The sequence below is a fragment of the Echeneis naucrates genome, chromosome 5 (genome assembly GCF_900963305.1).
Source record: "Echeneis naucrates chromosome 5, fEcheNa1.1, whole genome shotgun sequence".
NCBI lineage: Eukaryota > Metazoa > Chordata > Actinopteri > Carangiformes > Echeneidae > Echeneis > Echeneis naucrates.
The window spans coordinates 6,611,368-6,634,432 of NC_042515.1; the positions used below are offsets into that span (position 1 = coordinate 6,611,368).

Here is a 23,065-nt window from a genome sequence, read left to right on the forward strand (position 1 = left end):
AAGACAAGACAAGCACCACAAAATCAGCAGACTAACCCTCAATTTAAGAGAGACCTGCTACTTCTACTGTCATAAAGAGGAGTGTTTTTGTCTGGTCCATTGGGGCATATTTACCTCTTCAGCTCTACTCCGTTCTTGGGCTCTTGCCTGCCTATGTCTACAATGGTCACTCCACAGTACTCCTTCACTAGTATCACAAGGCTTACACCACATCTTTACCTTCCTAGCGTGCAGCGAGAGCAAGAAAAAGCTCAGCCAATTATAACAGTTTCCTTCCAAAACGTCAGTCAAGTGAACTGTGGCCAACATGAGACTGGCCTGCACTGAAGAGAAGCAATCATTTGTGACATAGTACGCATGGTGCAGAGGTTTATTCCTGACATTCACATCACAACATGTGATGTTTTCATTTGCGATATGATGTAGTATAAGTTATTAAAGCATATTTAATATGAGGCATTTTGTTTGACCTTTTTGTTGGTGCATCTGCTGCATCTTTCCTCCCTGAACGCAGCTAAGAGGAGGACACAATTCGAATCTAGAGGTTGTTCGTTCAACTCTGGGAAATTGACAAACACAAACCAGAAACAATATACCGGGAAAGTCAAGGAGCAATGTCTGGTCCTTCTCAGCAAAGTCTATTATTCAGCAAACAGTCAAGAATAATGTCATGTGTGAAAAAAAGGTTGTTTGCTTTTCTTCTGAATCCCATTAAGGCCCCTGGCATTGTGTGGCTGCTAGTGTCTACTCTCCTTTTTCTCAAAATCTCCCATTAAGAAAGGGCTCCGGATGGACCTGTGTTCCAACTCTCATAGGCAGTGGTTGCAGTAAAGGAAACTTAAAAAAAAAAAAAAGAAAAAAAAAAGATATCTCTACTTTTTTTTATTTCTCAGTTTTGTGCATTAGACCGTTCAATCACCTTGAACAGACGTGTGTGTTTGTTTTTGTATGTGATGAATGAAAAGCTCAGTCATTCAACCCCCCACAAAAACCAAACAACATACAGCAACATATGCAGTGTCCGTACCTATGTGGCTTCTGTGTGACGACGCAATGGTCAGCTGTCCCCAGAGAGAGACCATACAGATGGTCAGCAGCAGCGCCCTTCTGCACATCCTCTGTAGGTCCCTCTTGCGCATTCTGGAAAGAAAGCAGAGGAAAAATAATAAAAAAAATCATCAGTCACTTGTGCATCATGTGAGCACTCAGACATGTCAGCTGGCACACTTGGGTTCATGCCAATGAGCTCCCAAAGCTTTGACTTGGCACTCAAAGCTGGTCAATTAGTGTAACTCCTGAAATCACAAAGCTCGGATCTACAGAGCTTTAACTGGATGCCTCGCCCCTTGTTAAGGATTAGCCTGCTGTGGGCCACGCACAACAGGGTTCCCCATGATCCACGAAATGCAGCTACATACTGCCAGGAAATGTCAAATAATTAGCTTGACAGCTCAAGTTCAGCGTCCAGACACATCGACACACCAAACATTTGTGACAAGTTTGGTTCTGTCAGTAGAACTGAGGTTGCCATCGAGTTCGCGCTTCCAATTTTCTTGCACCAACTTCATATTTATTGGACTCTGATATGCAAAGCCATGCTGCTGACTGATGCCAGTGCTGACCTTTGAGTACTCTGAGGTAGCTTGTGTAGCCAATTAGGTTTTCTGCAGACTCAACCATTCTTTAACCAAAAAAAGAAATACTTTACAAACAGCAGTGAGACAGGACCCAATGCTACCAATTGGGCTAGTACTGTTTGTTTTGGTTTTTTGTTTTTTTTTTTTGGACAAACTGTTTGTTTTGTTTTGTTTTTTTTTTTTTGCTGTTTACAAGTTACAAGTTATACATTTACAAGCTAAATAGGTTCGAGAAGTTTTCCGCACTTCTATAACTCCTTGAGATGATGTAAGATCCAAAGAACTGATTCCATGAGGAGTAAACAGTGCAGAGAAAACAGAAAGAAGGTAAGGCAACCAATACAAATTTATAATGCTCAAAAGTTCCTGACTGGATAGCGTGTTCGTCAACAGTTCACTACAAGAGTTCACCAGTCAGCCCCACAACTAGCTGCTAGTCTGCTGAGCTTGTATAGCTTCAAAAGTTTGACTACTTTCCCTGTGCTTCTATTCTTTAGTGACCCTGAATGCATCATAAAGCCTCATTATGCTTTAATATGATTCACGGATTCACACCAAGTAAGCTTAATCTAACAAAAATAAATCGGGTAACCTATTGGATGGTGATTCAACAAAATGTTGCATAGTGCACAGTGCAATTATCATTCCCTCTATGTGCTGTTTGGCTACATTCTTGTGGACGCATTCAGGGATAATTTTAGAAACTATAAACATACTGCAATTTATAATACCAATTTGGATCAGGAGACAGAGAACAAATGAAGTCTCTTTATGCTCTCAGTCTCTTCTCGCCCACTTGCTGTCATCTCGGTACCTGGGAGGTGAGTAATGCTGTTTGTGTGGTCTGTCTTAAGGTGCTCTGCTCAGTAATCTTCTTGTACTTTCAGAGGGCTGTTGTTCAGTAATTCTCCCCATCTCCATCTGAAAGGCCCATGGAGAGCGGAAAAAGCTATGCAATCAGTGGCTCATCTCACTGCCAACACAACTGGCCTCCTTTCTCACGAGGAAGCAGTCACAAATCACAGCTCTGCTTTGAACTCTGTTCTGGTGTAGTCAGTCAAATTAGTAAAATGCTTGGTTTCACGCATAGAGATCAATTCTTGCTTATCTGGCAGAGAATTGAATGTGAGGAAAATGTTTTTACTGTGGCTGCCTTTGTACTGACAGCCAGAAGTGGGTGAGATCTTAACGGGAGGATCTAAATTTGTACAGTCTGAGACAGCTGATGCAACCAGGATGTTATGAGCACAGCGTCTGCAACATCACCCACAGATTTATGAAGGGACTATTTGAAATCTGGGGTTTTCCATTTACTGTCATTACCATCTGCTCAGGTGCTGAGGCCAAATAATCTCGCTTTGGGCGAGAGGGGTTTGTGTGTAGATGGACCTCGGGTGAGAGGAGGTGGGGAAAAACAAGTGAACACAAGCTGACAGTGATAGAATGAGACATCTGTCAATGAAGACCGACTGTGCCCACACACACATCAAACCGAGCTTCAATATCCTCTGAAAGACAGCGGTCGTGCCACATTTGGAGCCATTTCAAAATGCTGATGCTGTTTTAAAAGTTGTGTCAAATGAATTAATATTGTATTTCTTGAGAGTTGAGGCTGTTTCTTAGCTGAAGACTGTGAATGAAAGTGCGACTTTGTATGCCTATAAACACACCACAAGGTACTTTGACATGTGAAGGCCTTTGAATGGAGTGTATTGCGGTTACCTGAAGGCATTGTGTGGATTTCTCTGAATTCGGCTAACTACAATATTACAGAGGAGATACACACTGCAGCATCCAGTAACTACAGTGACTAATTTGATCTTTTAGTTTGTTCAGTGGGGCCTGACCAGTTAAATTAACTCCTACTGAGCGAGAGAACTAATTCTACCTTCAGTCCTTCCAGTTCGGTTTTATACAAACACATTGCCTCCAACAACCGAATAAAATGAACTGGTAACAAGATAAAAAAAAAAAGAAAGGAAAAAAAAAAAGATTTATTTCATTTTGGCAGGCTGGAGTTGGAGCACTTGCAATTATAGTGGTTATAATGTGAGATCAGCTCAACACAACTCCCACACACTATGTTCATCACCTTTAATTTCTTTCACTTCTGTTTATCTCATAAAAGAAATATCAAACCCACATTAAATGTTTCAGCCCCTGTCCATAATTTTTACTTATTTGCAGTTATCTTACTGGTACTAAGAGGAGAGAAATGTAATAAATCTCTCTGACAGCTGAACTCCAGAAATAATTGGAAATTGAGTGTATGCTGCCCTTCTTGTTGAGAATGAAATGTCAAGCAGTTAAGTCTGTGAGTCTTTATAGATTTTTTTGGTTTGGACAGTAGGATGCCTGCTTTTATTCTAAACTTCATTTAAATGTACTCCAGCATCTCACAATCTCCATCTGGGTATTCTGGTCGTGTTCAGGTGGCTTGTTGGATCAGGTTAACAGGAAAATTATTGCACCTGATGGATGTGATGGAGACCAGGTGGCTCATCACAAAATGGGCCGATCGGAGTAAACCTGCTTACGCACAGGTTAGGTCTGATTTTAACATGCAGGAAGCACGCATAAAGATTTAGCGAGGTGATCTGATTGCATCCACTTTTATGCCATCTACATTGGTTTGGTTACACAGTCACATCTATCCAACAGCGCAGACTCGGTCTGAGTGTAGGTTAGGTGATGAGCACTGCAGAATATAAATAACTTAGTGAGGCCACTAGGACGGCATAAGTTATAATCTGCCTCATGTGTTGTTACTGTGCCTGTTGAGCAAAACTAAAGCTATTGCATGAAAATATGCTCTTCTGCCAATTTTAGTTATCACTCCTGTTTCTGCCAAGACGTCTCAAAGCAGCTGGTTAAGATCAGGGACAGACCATTTTCTTTTTCAATAAAAATGATCAACCAACTGTTTTGATAGCCTGAACATACTCAAGACCAGAACACCAGATTTTAACTTTGGTTTATTCAGTGAAAGCTTTGAGTGTTTTAACATTGACCCCAAGTCCTGCGTTTCAGCGCACATCCGCTGTGACCTGCTCATTGTGCGGCCTGTGAAGCTCTTAATACCATCTAACTGGAAGAATTGGCCAATTTTCTTCCATTAACTAGCCGGCATGTAATATATGTAGCCTGTGTGTAGAGAACATGGAGAAATTATAATCACCAGGAAGAAAAAAGTCCTATTTAAAATGCACTTGTGATAAAGTACTATGACAAAAACAAGTACATGCACGCACACACACACACACAATTCAGCATCTTCAATTCAATTCAGTGTCATTCAACAGAGAACTGGTGATTCATCTTTTTGTTGCCCACAATTACGGCAATCCACTTTGTAATTTCATAATAGCCACCTGATGCTCTGATGCTCTGATGTATGCTGTCAGCAACATTTGTATTACATCCCAAACACAGTAAAATAACTTTAACTTTGCACCCATTAGTCCTCGACTTTCTTTGGTATTAGAGATTGTCAGAACTAGCAATTTGAAAAATCTTCTCTGATTACAACCTAATGAGAAGACATAAGCAACACATAAATGTGTACACAAACACTCATGCAGAATAAACGTCCCCCAGAGCACATATTGCCTCGTAGCAGCAGTGAGTCAATGGGACGAGTGCAGCGGAGGAGTGTGTTTTACAGCTGATACATGACACACAGTGGACGAGCTTGAGGTGGCTGCTGTGGTTGGAGGGCAAAACAAAACCGGTTGTTGTGTTTTATGTTAGGCGTTTTTTGTTTACCTCTTATCTAAATGTGGCACACTGCTGGATGTGTACGCCTACCAGCAGTCATGCCCTGGGCCAAGCCTCCCTTCTGTTGCATAAAAAGTATTACAACAAAAAAACAAACAACAAAACATAAAGTGTGCAAAGACTTATACATCAGTCCAGCTGAATTAAACTTTAACTTCGGTGCCTTTTTTCTTGTTTTGTTTTGTTTTTTGTTTGTTTTTGTGTTTTTTGACAATGCAGAGAAAGAAAGAAAAAAGGGGAACATGGGGGATATGTCACGCAACAAAGGTCTCTCTGGCTGGGAATCCAATGGTGATTGTTGTGTTTATGTGGTTTGTACACCACCTAAATAACTATTTATCTGTCACTCTTTAACACTCTGAATTCATGTGTTTTATGTAATATGACCTCCCGTATTAAATCTACGTTCTTGCTGACATTAATACACATTTGAGTTGAGCTTATCCTTTTATATATAAATACCTGCACTGAGTGTAACGTTCACCCTCGATCATTCAATTAAGTGTAAATGTTTCCAATTTCTTGCAGATGAATGAATGAAAATTTCTCAAAAAACTCAGCCTGATATCTTTGCTTAGATTTTACCAATATTTAGCAGGACAGTGTGCAGTGACACGGAAGCCATGTCACCACTGTAAGAAGTCAACGAAACAGGCTTGAGATCTAAAACCAAATGATTTCTCTGATGATTTACAGCAAACATTGGCTGAGGAATAATGGCGTCTATACCGTACATAAGTCAAGCAGTAAGGCTACAGGTATGATAATGAAACGCACTGTTATTGAGTTATCATTAACTGAGTCAATAAAATGTTTCTAAGAGCCCTGTATTGTTTTGAATATCACAACCCGAAGACCTTCATGTTACATCAATATGACATTTCAATATTAAAAACTATCATAATAAATAAGTATTTGAATTAATCAACATTTGTCGTCATAACCAACCAAACTTTAAAGCCCAAAGTGCAAAATTAAGAGAGAAAGCGTTTTACATTGTAAATACTAATACTTCTACTGTGATACAACTCCACTTCACGTTGGGAGGAGCATAAACCATTAGTATGAGGAACATCTCTTTCTTTACGCCCTCACCCAAAGCAGATGTGTCATTTAAGTCACAACATTTTCAAGCATTCAACTGGTTCATTGACTTTGGGCTTAACTCACAGTGCTTTAGAAAATTAAGTCCCTGTCAAAGAAATGTACTTAACGTCAGGAAATGTGTTAAGAACAGCAGCAGCCAGGCTAAGGCGTGTAGTACAGTACATATACACACTGTATTCTGCGGCTAGGCATATGTTCCATTTCATATTGAGTGCATCAATGCACTCCTGCGTCAAAACACACCGTGCTCTGTCATTTCAGTGCATTACAGTTATAATTTTAATCCAACACTTGGGGTTTGGTGCATTTGACATGTTCTCCTTCAGTCATTTAATATAATGCATGCAAACAAAAACAAGACATGAATAGAAAAAGGACACACTTTCAGGACAATTAAACAATAGTTCCTTTGAATTATGTGTGACAACTCATGTGTCAAAGTCCAAATGACACAGTCAAACGAATATTACACAGATCAGAGAGCATCAGAGAGCATCAGCGATGACCTGCTGTTCTCTGGCTACTCCATCTCATTAAGTGAAGGTGTGGAATGAATGCTTACAGCGGTTAGCTTTGTGGTGATAATTATTAGTTCTTGTGCCATCCTCTCCCACGCACAGGGGAGATGTCTCTCATGCATTTATGTCCCTTGTTTGAAAAAGATCCCCTGATAATAGTGATAAGGTGAAATGCTGAAGTGTCTGAGAAGCAGAAGCTCTGCCAATCCAAATGCTTCTGGAACAAGTGTCTCACAAAAGGACTGTGATGATGGGATGAGTGGGAATGCTTGCAACCTAAATCCCCAGATGAATGGATTGAAGGAGTAGCCATTACCATAAAGTTATGGAATTTGCCCCGAGTGTGTTTTTCTATCCACAAATCCTGAGCAATCCTACAGATAAGTGGAAACAAGAAAAAAGATTTGCACATTACACAACTGACTGCCATGGGGGAAAAAAAATATCACACAGCAAGTGACAGATGAGTCTCAGACAGCCTGCCAGTGACGGCCCAAACTCAGCAGGACTGAATACCTTCTTATGGAGTTATACATGGCCTGTGATCAAATGTACAATTTATACAGCAGCATATGGCTCACTTGGCAGTCAAGTGCATGGTGTTGTAAGAATGTAAACATGACATCATCATACGAGGAAGGAAAGCAAATTGAAAACTGGGGCATAATCAGGCTTTTTTCTTTTCTTTTCTTTTTTTTTTTTTTTTAAATCTTTGTTTCAATATCTAGATTTAATGAACTTCTGCTTTAGCCTATAAAGCACCAGCAGAATTGAATTAGCATTAATGCAAATAATTCTGAAATTATCTAACATACTCCTTTTGTTCCATGTTTTATGAACAGACAGTACTCTCTCTGCTGCTCAGTTACAATAATAATGGGAAGAGAAAGAAGAACTACCTCAGTAACTGATCACAACGTTGGCATGTCTCAGATTACTGGGGATTACAATTTAAGATTACTACTACTGCTTTCGCCATGATTAATACATTTTTTCATTTGTGGATCTGCAACCATCGAGTCCTCTGATGGAAACTAATTTGCTTCTTGTCACTACTTGTTGCAGCAACCCGCTGCGACATCACCCATTTTTTGAAGACCTGAGTTTGTAAATGGTGGTGCGTGCCGAGGGGTGGATCTGCGCCGTGCTTTCTCAGACAGGTCATTGTGTGTTGTACACAGCAGCCACATCCCTGCTTTGTTTTGGAGTTTCCTCTAAATGAGTCCGTCATGTTAAAAAATTTAATTTGTGTTGTGGTGAAGAATACAAGAAACAACACTCATCATTGGCTTCACAGTAGAGACAAACAACAATCCAACAGAGAAGGTCCCGGATTTAGTGAATCCACGAATTTACCCCTTCACAGAGAGCAGAGGTCTTCAAACAATACGTAATTTTCGGCGGTAATTAACAGCTTGCAATGACGACCTGTGAGGTCTCCAGACAGCAGCTATTGAGAGTTAATGTTCTGATTAAAAGAGACTATAAAGTTCCTTTATCACCGATGAGCTGGAAAGGGCTTCAGTTGGCATTCAGACCTGAGTCAAATAACTCTGAAGTAGAAAAGGTATTTACCGGCTTTGGCTCCAATAAACACAGATGTAAACACACACACGGCTGAACCTTAACCTCTTTTCCCTCCATAACATCTGTCGGAGCGGGAGCACAGACCTTTAAACTAGAGTCACCTTTCTCTGAGGGAAATAACTTTACACACAATCACTGATCTGTAAAAAGAGTTTTTAAATCACTATTTGTTTTTGATATCAATACCAGTGACCAAAGTGATATAAGTGGCGTATGCCAATAAGAGCAAATGTAATGTGTGTGATATAACGAAAGGAAGTGATACTGAAAAGCATAATTTCAGTCACTATTATGCAGCAACGAGAGCGAGTGGTTTGCTCCCTCAATTGTGTTTCTCACTGTGCTCCCAGCAACAGCATTGGAAGATTTATTAGTCCGCACTGTTTAACATTGGCTCAGCAGAGGCTTTTACAGATAGGCAGGCAGTGCCAAAGAGCAAACTATCAATGATACTATCTCGTATTTGCATGCCTCAATATGCTGCTTTAAATTTCTCAACTGTCCCACAGAGAATTTTACACTTTATGTACGTTACACCGTTAACTGTCAATATGTAACTTAAATGAATGTAAGCAAAAGAAAGAAAAAGCTTAATCTCTCCATAACGAACGCAAACACATGTCCAAGGTGATCAGTAAAACAACTCTGAGTTTATAAAAGAATCTAGTCTGAACCCTCCCTTGTCAATGCTTTGGAAGAAAGGATCTAATGTGTAAATTCAGCATGAACTCATGCATTATCTTATCTGATGTCAGATTAGTGGAGGATGAATAAAGGTAGGCTTGACAAGAACACTTGTCACCTGTCAGTCATCCCAGTATTATTCACAAGTGCATGACTGAAAGCTTCAACTTGACGAACCTTCATGAATGGGACACAGCTGATTGACACAAAAGATGCAACGGTTCATTAAACTAGCTTCCAGGGACCAGAGTCTACTGTGGCCTCGTGATGATTACGCGATGAATCCTAGCAGGAGATATCAGATCATTTTTAGGACAGAGTGGCGTTCAGAGATGTTGGGACAATTCACTTCCACTTTGGGATTTTTCTAATTGATGTCTATTTTTAGCTGCAACTGGCCAAGCACCAAACTCCAGATATCTGGTGAACGAACTGCCTTCCTTTCAGACGATGTTTCTGACCGTCAATGTGCATTATCAACAAGGGAAGATTTGTAAGCACATGCGTGTGCAAACTTGGTTTTCATAGTTGTGTCCAGTTCAGTAACTTGCAACATTTAAACTCTTTGTAAGTTAAAACAAACAAACAAACAAACAAACAAAACTCCTAGTGTGCCTAATACTGGCAGAGAGAGTGCTGCCCTGATAGCACAGGCTAAGTTTAGTGGCTTGGGGTGGAGAACTGTGACAATAATCTAGCATTTACCCCCCACCAGGCTTGGTGTTACAGTGGAAATGGCAGACCAGAGGAGGCCGAGTACTTAGTTCCAGAAGCCAACATTAGGCTCAGACCTGTTGGAAAACATCCCCTCGGGGGTAGCAGCAGAGGCCATATCGTGCAGTTGGAGTTGCACTTGGCTGGCCCCTCCATCTCGTTCTGTCTCTCTCTATCTCTCCATCTCCCCCTGCTATTGTGGTTCAGCGAGGTCTACTTGCTTCTGACTCATCCTGTGTCCTCACAGCATGTTCTGTGCCACCGGACACACGGCGCAACACAGCAAGGATCAGATAGCTGTCCTAGTGCATCATCACACTGCACACTTAGAGAGAACAGAGGACGAGTGGGCCGCTGTGGTTTGAGAGTGCTGATAGCATTGGAGCATGCTTTATTTTTCCTTTCAGTCACTTTTTATGCAAATAATTCAACAAGCGCTATTCGGAGTGCTATACATCTCCATCCAAGCATCACAATGAGGATTGGATTGAGATTCAAAAGGGAAAAATTACTTACTGACTTACTGTACAATTACATTCATATTTATAAGTCACCGTTCGGTACTTTTTAATATGCTACGGGCAGATGAATGCATCCTCCTTAAACTCCTTAAAGAATAAAGATGCAAATGTTTTGTGTTTTGTATAAACCCACAAGCTTCACAAACCAGTAAGAATTTGATCTTAAAAAAGAAAATGTACAGTCAAAGCACACACTCAATTCTGTGCAGAAATGTTTTTCTGGTGAAGTTTTATCAATCCTGCAGCCATGTTTACTTTGGCCTTCCACTAAATCTGATCCCAAGTTGTCTTTTGAGTCAATCTTTGGTCAAACAATCAAGAGTACATTTGGTGATGAATAGTGGACAAATATCAACTAACTAAATCTTGTTGAATGTGTCTCACCAAGAGAAAACCAAACCAAAACCCATTTTCTAACTACCCCCATTATATAAGTGTTAAACACATCCCGGTGTTTGTGTTCTCCTACTAGTTCATTATTGAAAACAGAAGTGTTTATAGGAAAAACAATTAGGATAGAATTAGGAATAATTAGGAAAAGCTGTAGTTTACTAAAAACTATGTTGTAGCTGTGTTGTATTGGTGCAAATAAATTGGTTAAGTTATGGATAATTAGAAAAACGTTAAAGATTCAGTCTGCTGTCAAATGTAATTATCATGGTGGTGCAATATAGAGTAAAGTTTGGATTTCTGAAGGATTCCATCTCTAATCTTAAACTGTACCAGGTGTTTCACAAGTACTGAGGAAAAGACCAATAGAGCCAGTCAGAAACCAAACTATGGTGATGAAGGCTGTCTCTGCTGTTTTAAGGTTTCGCTCACACAAACCTGATCTTGGGAATACTTTTTACCAATTTGTATTTTGAACACCAACCCAGGCTTGTTGATTTTTCTGCTTCATTTGTTTAGATTATTTTTCTCTCAGCAGCACTGTTGCCATGTCCAATATTAAGTAAGTCACAAAATGTTGCTTTGGACTGTGTGCACTTCGTGTACTATACCAACTTAAATGAATATTCAAAAAATGTGACAAGTGTTTTGACATGAACTGAATTCATGAGCCTGGCATAAGCTGTAATAAGATCAAAGCGATGCTAACTGAATCTTGAAGCTTTATTTTCATATTTCATCCAACAATGTGTCTACTGGAGCAGAAAATTATTCTGCTGCTTTAAAGCAATATAAGTCACTCTAGAATAAACACTGCTCACTCGGGTCTACGCACAATTAAGCTCCAATAACTGACTGAGCAGATAAGAACTATCAAGGAGTGGAGCTTATGTAAAATAAGAAACGGCAGCAGGAGACCAACAATCTCAGTATGTGGAGTTTATGTTTCTCCTCAGGAGCAACCTGAGGTAGGAAACATTCCTAACTCTCTTCAATCATTTCCTGCATCCACATAAAACTGAATTTCTCTGCAACAAACAGCACAATGCAGTCCTGATTGCTCCCTCCGGTCCTTTTAAAGCCCTCAGTCAAGATTTGCTACTGCTGTACATTTGAAAGTACAATCTATGGATTATATGCTGTTCAGAGGGATAGACAGACAGACAGACAGATAGCTCTATCTACCTATCTATCTAATTTATTTCTACTCATGCAGGATATTTCACAAATCTCAGTCTTAAGTACGTTCACAAAATGGAGACTGCTGGATGCTGTCAACAAGGACAAATTCTTTGTACTCTTCGGACAAACTGGTGATTTGAGAGTAAGTTTGGGATCTACAGTAGGATGATAGGTCTTCTTTTTTCCTTAGCAGTGGAAAATCTAGAAAGGCAAATGAAGCCACAGAAATGTTTTTTTGTTTTCTCTCACCTGCTTTTTCAGCTTTTTAGACCATATCTAAAGACACAGGAGATTGCCGTTTGTTTCTTGTGAGAGTCAGCGTTGGTCCTAATGGCCATATCTATGGTCACTGTCTGGAGGAGCGATGCATCTGTCCGCCTGCACCTTACCAATCACCGATGTGATCTGCATTATGCATGTTTTCGCTCGTGTGTACTTCTTTCCCCATTCCTTTTCTCTTTTTTTTTTTTGCCTGCTTCTCAAACAAATCAAACCTGCCTCTGTTTGGTACCACACTTCTCCTGACCTAGATTCTGCGCCACTGCTAAAGTGACTCATGTGTCTCAGACTCTTGGAGAATGACAGCTCATGATATCTCACGTTCAATTCAATGAGCTGTACGGGGCTGCTACTGTACCGAGTTTTATGTAGGCCAATTGTAGCTCCAGAGATGAGCTGTAAAAAGCAAGATATGAGAGAAAGTGAGATAATGGCTGAGTGACCAGAGGCTCTTGTCACTGTTACAACTGCATCAGTTCTGGGTCATTGATAAATGTCTTAAATGGTCTTTTCTTTGAGCAGAAAGTTTTGTTTCTCTCGAAATCAACACTCAGCCATATTGTTTATGGGTCGATTGTGGCACAGCACAGCTATCGTGGAAAAACAAGCCACACTTACCAGTTGCTGTACCACTTGAATAATGAGTCTGCTCACTGCTGCTGCTGCTGCTACTGCTGTTGGACTCGCATCATTATAGGTGCGGGGCCAAAAAAAAACAAAAAAAAAAAACTTGGAACTATTGTTCTGCACCTCATTAGCCCCCCTTTAGGACAACTGAGTGGGTGCCAGAGACTCTGAAGGGCAACACTGTGGGATATGGGCCAGCATTCATATGGCTCCAAGACAACACAGTTCTCCACCACTCAAATGCCCACCAATATCTTTGAAAGACTGTAAGTTCATGCCAAATGCATTATTTACACCAGAGCAAGGAGGAGCACCCACTCCATTTGCTTCGGCAGAAGTAGCTTTGCATGCATTCATAAATAATAAACGTGCAGCGTAACGCGTGGGAACAGGAAAGAGCAGGCGTAAAGAGGAGCACAGTCGCACAGCATGAAAGAGAACAACCCATCTTAATCTGGGCATGGTAGAACACTGTCCGTGCAAGTGAGTCACCCATGAAGAACTAAACACCAGATGACAAAATGCACATAGAAACAACAACAAGGGTGAGCAGGCCACAAAAGAAAAACTAAATTTGCATCTCTAGCAACATTTGGGCAAAAAGCCACTGTGCTAAACTGATCTAATCGCCATCTGGCAGTCAGCAAGCCGAGATGGATATTTCATGTACTATAACACACAGTAAGGGGCTTTCAGCAGCACGTTTGACAACCAAGATGAAATACAGTGAGACACGGCCTGCTGCATGTTTTCATGCAACTGCCACTTATCTAATGCTTCTTCTAAGCTGCTGGTCGGAGCGCTGCACGGACTGTCAGCGCTGCCATAGACGTGAAGCTTTTGAATGTGGGATTACACATCTACCCCGGCCTCTCACCAATATAGCTGGGAAAATTTGCAGGACGTTTGAAACCATTTTTCATAAGAGAGCAGTTAATAAAAGGTGTTGCAGCCGATAGCCCTAAGAGAGCAGCAGTCGTAATTGAGCAGCCCAGCCTGACATGTTTGGACAGGCTAATTCTCAGCGCTATTTACAAATGTAGTTTTACTTCACACAAAGCTTCAACACGGTTTTCTCCTGACACCAACACAACACAAATATTTTCGGTGTGGCAGGCAACACAGAGAAATAATTAATACCAGTATTGATTAAGATAATATATAACCGATGCTGTGATCACTGTCATACTCAAACTATCCTCCATCACATGGAGACAAAGTGGTTCAAATTGGGAAAGGAAAACCGCAGAAAGAGGAAGCAAAAGGAAGAAGTAGAGGGGGAAAAAGGGTCCTTAGGATATATGGAAACAAAATAAGGTCACACTATGACGTAAGATAATAGGTCAGAACAAAGGATGGAGGAAGAACAGACAAGGTCACAATTAACATTCTGGTTGGTTTTGATGAGACAATAAATCTCAGAAAGGCCCTGCTCTTTGCAGAGGGAGAATTCAGTAAAGGTCACAACTGTGATTTTTAATTTGATGGTTGGCGATTCAAGCTTCATCGTCTTTCCAAAGATGTTTCCATCCGAAAGATATGCAACACTGTCAAAATCTCAATTTTGCATTGCTGCATGCCAGCACAACAAAAATCAATGCTGACTAAGGAGTCAGATGATGATCCTGGCTGCAATGGTTATCTCTATGAGCTGGATTTAGTGCGAGCTGATAAAAGGTCAACACTGGATGAAAATTGTCAGATAGATTTTAGAAATGAACCTCACGACTCCTTTCAAGATGTATTTGTTATTCCTGAAGCATCACAGATGCTTTAATAACCAAAGAAACTGCATGGTGTTGGATTTTTCTGATGTGTCAATTATGCCAACTACCGACACCAATACTTTCCCCGTGCTGGTCAGCTGGCAAATGCAGGAATAAAACATAAAGATTAAAATGACGTAAAAAGCATTGCTTATGAAAAATAAAACAAGCACTTTAACTCATACTATGAGACGGCCGATAGTCTGATTTCCAGTAAATAAAGGCTGATACCATTAATGTGCCAATAACATCCCGAAATGTAACCCATGCAAGCTCAAGCCATGTGGCAAGCACATTTATCAAATGCAAAGATCATCAAATGCTTAATCTGTGGATACCAAACTGATGATTATATCAGATTTAGAAGCAGACACCTCTGGCCCGCAAATCTGAAAAAAACTAAACAAAAAAAACAGGAGAAATGAGGCGGGACTTGATGACTGTGTTTGCACCACACAGATCTTTTGTTTTTAGTTACTTTGGTGTTGCACAACTCAACCAGCTTCATTAAAATGGTAGAGGCATTCTCAGGCCCATTCTCTAAAAATGAGATGTCAACACACCAACAACTGAGTCGAAAAGGTTAGAGGCTCTGGTGTAGTCGGAGATGTCTACGGAGATGTCGCTTCCTCCCTTTTCGCTGAGATGTTTTCTGAAAAGATTTCATGATTACTAGAACTTGTCAATGAAGCTACAGCCCCGCCTTGTCTGAAGGAAATGCTTCCGTGGGGAAGTGCAGGCGGACCTGAACACAAGCTTTCTCGAGCTTTCTTCAGTTTGTCAAGAGCAGGTAACCTCAGGCAAGCTTTTGATGATCTGCCTTCTGTTGCTGTTGATGACTCTTTAGAAGTGCTTAATATGAGTGCTACGAGTGCACAATGAGGAGAAACTGCTGCCATGCTGCCAGAAGTCTTGGACGTTTGGTATTCGTCGTTGCATCCTACAGTGACATCACGGAGAAAAACTGAGAGGCACACGTGAGATGCTCTGACATCTGTCAAACAGCGGTGATCACTTGACTTCTGCAGCGACTTTCTTTTCTCTAAGGCAGCTGAGTAAAGGACATGATGTCACCAGGAGGTGTGATGTATGAATTTAGCTATCGATAAAGACATTCTGCTAATAATAAGTAGTTTTACATAACATTTTAAAACGCACAGCTTTTACTTGTATCTAGTCATTTTCAGTATTTTTAAAGGATATTATTTTAGATAGTTTTTTGTCTGGACTGAACAGTGAGGCCAGCCACAAACATCTGTGACAGACTGCCTGATAATAGTTGTCTCATGGCTCGGGGTGATGCCTTTTAGCTGAGTTTGAGTTCCCCCTTTGGCTGTTGCTTTTCCAAAAATCCAAAATGTTCTCTTTTTTTTTTTTTTTTATTATTGGTATTTGGGGAGATTGTTATCTGCAGCACTGCCAAATTTGTGGATTTACTGGTATATCTAGACCTTTTATTTAAAAATAAAACACCTTGGATATCTCTCTGGGTAACTGCTGTTCAGTTAGTGACAGCGAGGAGGAGCAGCAGAGTCCTACCCAGACAGAGGCTGTGTGCTGTGTGAGAGACAAAATAAGGATTATATTCTGTCACAAAGTGATGTGGTCTATAGCACATATAGTTGAATCACAGCACACTCTGTGTATGTACTGAGTGCAAGCACAGAAGAGAAGCAGATAAACAGACAAAAGGGCTAAAAACGTCTGCCAGGTTTTGCTCACTCGGGCTCCACTTGTTCTAGATCCAAAATCTTGATTAGTTGTCTCATTGTGCCTTGAGAAACTACAAATCCACTTTGAATAGCTCGCAGATGTAACCAACCGTAGCCATACAATGAGCTACTACCAGCCACAACAGGCAGTCTCGTCCATCTGTGTTGTCCGTCTTCTGCCAAAAACACAGATCTTTGGACAATCATTTCAAAGTCATGACACTTCTGAAAAATGTGCTGCAGATGAGCCAAGACATTCTTTTTCTTTATTTGTGAAACTTATGCTAAAACTTTACAAGATCATCACGTTCCTTATCGTAATCGAAGCTGCAGGTCACTCGCCCCCCTGATTACAACTTTACTCCCACAGCACTATCAGCTCTTCCCTCTCATGGTGGTCCTAATACTTTATGGTATAAAACAGCCTACAGTACAGAGAGGGCTGAAATTATCAGAGCCATTTAGCGTCGATGGAACCAAGTCAGCAGTATGATTGTTCAGATATACTCCAACTTTCTTTTATGTCCTACCAGATGCTGGTAGGACAGAAGCAACCAGATACCAGAATTCGCACTTTAGTAACATTTTAGGGATTATGCTGTTTGTATTTATTTTTGTGACAATGATTTTATGTGGCCCTCTTGGCCAGGTCTTTTAAAACTGTGACTTTTGCGTCATTAAAATGAAAAGTTACAATGGTAAATAAGTGTGATAAAGATAATGAAGTAGTTGAAATATCTATAAACGCCAAACATAAATGCTCAGACGATCATGGCTTGATGATAAGGTTAAGCAGACGACTGACTTACAGACCAACTTCAGTGTATGTGGGACGAAATGAATAATTTCAAATCTGACGATCCTTAAATGACCTCCTGCAAACTAAAAAAAAAAAACCCCCCCCAAAAAAAACTGAAAACATTCATATGAAAACAACATGAACTGGTTTAAACCAAACTGAAGTCTCTAAATATCTGAATACACATGAAATGAACAAAACAAAAACATTACTCCGGCGTTTTCTTTGTAAAACAATAAGTGGTATTAACAGACTGTGTGAGGTTTTCCATGGCAGAGAGATCTGCAGTGTGGACTGCAGTGTCTTGGCAGGGGCCCATGTATTCTGGGAGAAGGAATGGCGAGGCAGAAGAGAGGAGCTAAAAGAATCCCTTTTCAAACCACAGCCAGTTTAATTTTTTGACAGGCCTGCTTAATTCCCTTTTAGAGCCTCTTCAAAAGATTTTGTTCTGTGTTGCTCCTTTGTGCCTCTGCAGCGAGGAGTCTGGTGTTTGTGTTTTCCATTCCAGCTTATTTATGCAGGCTAATTTAAAGTATAAATGAGGCTGCATTTTTGGTGAATGCACAGACAACTGCAAGTGGGAACAGAGTTTACTGTTTATTAGTTTCACCTATAGTCAGATGAGCAAGCATGCTGTGTCTCCTGCGACTTCCTGAGCGTGCTGCTGCATGTAATTACAGAATTCACTGAAACCCATAAATGTCACTGTAGCAAAGAGGTTTTGCAATAACTGATTTGCAGGTAACTCATTTATTTTTCAAATAAAGTCAGTCTTCCTGTCCTTTACCTCTCTAAAGAGACACAACATTTAGGAAAATCAAACCTGTGCCAACACTAGAAGCTGCCCTTTGGATCCCCCTCTCCAACATCTTTGTTAAGTTTGAGAAAAACATTCACTCATCAGCTCAACGTCAGTTCAGCTCACTGTACGCCTCAAATCCCATTTTTAATATATAACCAAGAAACCATCATTTTTATTTAAAAATGAACAGTTGCTTTGAGTCGCCTTAACATTACCATGAAAACATCAGATGTGATTGAATAGCTGCATCACCAAAACACAATAAAATCCTCAGACTGTGAGCATTTTGCAGATACATAGAACGGCTCCCATGGTGAGTTCATAAAAGCTGTTAAATAACATCGGGCTGTATTATGTTTCGCCAGGTATTCATTTGTTCTGCAATTTAGCTAATGATGAACATAACTTTCACGAGACTGTGATGTCAGAAATAACAGCTTCAGTATATAATTGATTCAGCAGTTGAAATATTCCCTAAAGCTTGAACAGCCTAAAGACATTCCCTCTTCAGGTTTCAGAGGGAGCTTTGCTGTTTTAACCATTATAGGGACTCTCAGTCAATACGCAATAATGTTTTGGGTCCAATACTCATCTTGCAGCAACCATCACGGTAGCATTAGAAGCTGGAAGATATCACTATAGGAGAGCACAGGTTCCCATTCCCATTAGCAACGACAGCAAGTGAAGGGCTGAGTGTGATGGAGCAGAGAGGGGCCGGGGTGTGGGGAGGGTTAATGTGGTGGTGAGTCCAGCTGTGTCTGCAGCTGTATTTTCATTTGACTGAAAACGCAATCGTGCAAAAGTTCTACTTTTTAATGATATACACGTTGTAATGATACACTTAGTTCCTGAATAAAACTACTTACATGTCAAAGCATCACAACGTTGTTGATGTACTACCAAAACGAAACATCTTTTCATTTGGAGATATGGAGGAATCTTCACACAACGATGGGAGTTTGTTTCTCAGCAGACCTTCCTGAGGTAACCTGAAGCTTACACGCCACCCCTAGATAATGGGTCCTCACTGAGCGTGCCAATGTGCAGTCATGCCAATGGTGCAGGCGAGCAGGAAGAGCCTGGAGGGGTTGTCCATATGGTGCAGGATTTGCCGCCTGAGGTTTTCATTTACGTTTGTGGAATACAAAGGAAATAGAGGGATACTGCAGTTCAACTGACATTTCTAAACCTGTAAATTCTTTTTCTACATTTTGCACCATCCGTCCAGTCAGAAATGAATAAAAATAAAAATTTCTCTAACTTACCAACTGCTTAATATGCCAGTTCAATCTCCTAATACGATTGTACCCGATTTTCTACTTCCCTGATGGATGCATCTTCAACAGAAGAAGAAAAAGCAATTGGCTCCAGTATTTAAATAAAACCATAACAATGTGATGTTTGTAAGTGTATGCATACGATTTAAAATGCTGCATTGCAAGCGCCTCATTTGAAGTAAGCTGCTGTGCTTTCTTGGGTTTTCTTCTTTTGTTTCGCCCTTTTCATTCAGCTGCAGTAGCACTGGAATCACAGTCCTTGTCAACTTCCCCCTGAAAGTATCTAAATACTGCACATACCTCCTGCCGGTGTGAGAGAAACCGCTCACAGCTTATCTTACAAACCTGCTCTGGGGAATTGATTAATTCATCACTGCGAGCTGTTTTTAATTACAGTGTCAAATGATCTGTTAATGGACAAAGTGAAATCTATTATATCATTCTATATATACGCAAACTTTCCGAGTCTAAGCCAACAATCTCTGCTCTCCTGTGGCCGAGGTCATACAGGATTACTGATATATGACACTGTATTCGGAGGCTTAAGAAACACTTAATTAGCTCCTGCCTGCTCACTTATCACTGTCTCAGTCTAATCCTGCAGCTCGGACACCATTTGACACCACTCTACAAAGGACATTTGCTTAAATGCGTCTTAAAGTGCCAATCAAGTGGAGACATAAAGGGACATAAAATTGTATAATCACCATCATAGTAATGAAACAAAGCAATGCAAATATCTTACACGAAACATGGTGTTGCTCAGTTTTAGTCACTTCATAAGCAGACATCAGCATAGTGAGGTGTTCAAAATGTGAAAAGCATGCAGCCTTGACATTGTGGTGAAATAATTGGTGCTGCAGTTGCCAGCCTGCAAGGCGAGCTCAAGGCCCCAAGGTTGAAAACTGCTTTCATTGCTTTTGGCCCGAAACGATAGCACAGCACATATTATAATGGCATTCCACCTAACGTCAGGTGAATGTTGATATGCGCTGTGTTATCAGTTTCACTGAGACACTTTGAAGGCTTTTTCTCTGCTTTGTACTTTATTCCATAAATGAAAATTTAATCTCCAGATCAAGGACAGTGCACTTCAATTATCTGTCTCACCGCAACATATGTCTAGACAATCTTATTATTTTTTTAGTTTTTTTTTAACCTCCCTTGGTTTTTGTTTATTTCTTGCACTTTCTTTTTGAGGAGCAAGCAGACAGGGTGGGGCAGAAATGACATTTTCCCATAAGAAAGATTAATGGACACCGACTGACCCAGAAATGTGAAGAATGCTAACATTGAATAAATCCCCTCACAGGACTGAGAAGCTCTGTTGTGTCGTTGTCGAGCAGCTTTACTATATACACACACATAGGAAGTAAGAAACCTGCATGAGTTGTTGACACAAATGAGTGCATTATCTCAGCTATCAGCCAGCTTTCACAGGCAGTTGAATGGAGACATTCGTTTGAGCTTTCCAAACAATGATGCCTTATTAACAACTCAAAAAGTCCTTCTAGACAACTGGAGACAAAACCTTCAACTGTAAACCCCGAGATGCAATTGCTGCACCAACAGCCAGAGCCCGATGCTGCACAATCTGCACGAGTCAACACACAAATGGAAATGTGTGTGTAATGAGGACCAGCGAGTGTTTTTGTTGAACAACATGCTTAAAAGCCTGAATGAGTGACAGCTCAGCAGCAGCATGTCTCTGTTTTGACCTGAGAGTGGAATCGGCTCAGCGGGGGCTCCAGTGATCATCTGCCTACCATCCGCTTATCAAAATATTACCTTACACTGCCACATCTGTTAACAACACCGTTCGTGCATGCTGAAGCCGATTTCCACTTTATTCTTGTTTCCTATCCGTTCTATCTTTTTTAAGCATGATTAACACTCTTTTCCACTTGCCCATATTCCCAGCAGGCCCTCAAGAGATGAGCCACACACGCACATGGGTGAGGACGAGAGGGAAGGAGATGCAGGGCATATGGGGGAGAACGCAGGCTATTAAACACAAACTGAGGAGTCCACTCTGCCTCAGATCTGTGCATGGCTCTCTCCAATTCCTCTAACCACCGCTCCTGAAGTGTGCTGGGCGTTAACACCCATCCGACCAGCGCTGGTGGCTGCGCACAAGCTCCACTCTCCGTGTGCTCTTGCCATGTAAGCTGCTGGATTGAACACAGAGCCAGGCCGTGCGTCAGGAAAGGCCCAACAGATCGGTTTTTAGTTTCTACAGTATCAATCCATGTTGCACATTGTTTACAGAGGAGAATTTAATAGCCTAGAAAAGTAATGAACAAGCAGAGGGTATAGTTGGGGGATAGCAAATAAATGTTCACACCTTCTAATTGATTTATTAGTTGCTGTGTCTCGCTTTTTATTGACCATTCCAGGGTAAACACAATTAACCTTTCTTTTTTTTTTTCCTTCTTCTTCTTCTCATTCTGCTGTGGCACATCAGCAGCAGACATATAAAGTTAATTTCAATTCAAATGTATGGCATCTTGTGCAAGTTCAAAATGACATCTGAGCCAACATTTCTCTGGTGGCATGAAGCCAGTAGCATGCAGTGTACACTGAGCAACAGCTGTGGGGCCATTAGCTTAGCAGTGCCAGGGAGCTGTAATGCCAGTGGACACTTGTTTATGTGCTGCAAAAACATATTCATGACTAATCCAATGCCAAGTTTCCAAGAGTACTTGGAAAAGATGACAAATTGACCATTTAATGGACCCTTCCCCTAGAAAGCCTGCGGACAGACAGCAGGTGTCTCAGTCCACAGGTCTTGAAGTGCCACACGTACAAGATGAAATAAAAGGCTGCTCCTGATGTTCTCGGCCCGTATCGATGCTATCAGAGCTTGGCTAACATGAGCTGCTGTGGACTGCCTCATGCAGCCAACTTCGCTGATATCGCCTTCAGTTAGCCATCTTCCGTCTTAACAGGTTTATGTTTTTGCTAACTTAAGTTGCACTTTCAAAAGAAAGAAAAAAGAACTTTACACAACAAGACTGATGCTTTGCCTCCTTTCTTTTCTCCATCTTCAGCATCAAAGCATGCTTCAGGTTTATTCAGCAAGGTAGAAACATGTAAAAGGTAGCAAGACAACATTTTCTACAAAATCATGTTAATGTTACAGCTGATAAAATTTGAAGAAACCTGAAGACTGCGTTTGTCAAAGTCTTTTTGAAATGGAAAAAAAAAAAGATGAATAATTTGATGTCAGATCTGCCTCCATTATCACTAAATGCTGTTCGACACACTGACATACTGTGATATCTGAGTGAGACAGGACTCAGCGAACTATTTGAACTTAAATTTTGATTTGCTGACACACACATCACATCCCGTATTCAGCTTCTCATTCATTCATTCAGTCATCTTCTACCGTTTGTCTGTTTCTGGGGTGCTGGAGCCAATCCCAGCTCACTCTGGGCGAGGGGCGGGCTACAGCCTGGACAGGCTGCCAGTCCATCACAGGGTCGACACCATATTATTTTTGGGGGATACTTTTACTTTCACTTCATTCATTCATTCATTTCCTGAGGTATTTTTTATATACTTAATTTTTTAAGCAAATACTTTTGTACTTTCACTTAAGTAATATTTTGATGAATCTACTTTTACTTGTATTGGAGTAATATTTGACAAGGAGTATCTGTACTTTTACTCAAGTGGTGAAG

The 23,065-nt window shown here is 40.7% G+C and overlaps 1 protein-coding gene across 1 annotated transcript in view; it reads right to left on the reverse strand.

The window, feature by feature from the left end:
* Positions 1–23,065, reverse strand: part of tafa3a (TAFA chemokine like family member 3a) — an 81,036-nt gene that overhangs the window by 32,983 nt on the left and 24,988 nt on the right. The window contains exon 2 of the mRNA XM_029502542.1: positions 1,028–1,140. Coding sequence (XP_029358402.1) covers positions 1,028–1,139 — 112 coding nt within the window. The 5' untranslated portion in view covers position 1,140. The remainder of the gene's footprint in view (positions 1–1,027; positions 1,141–23,065) is intronic.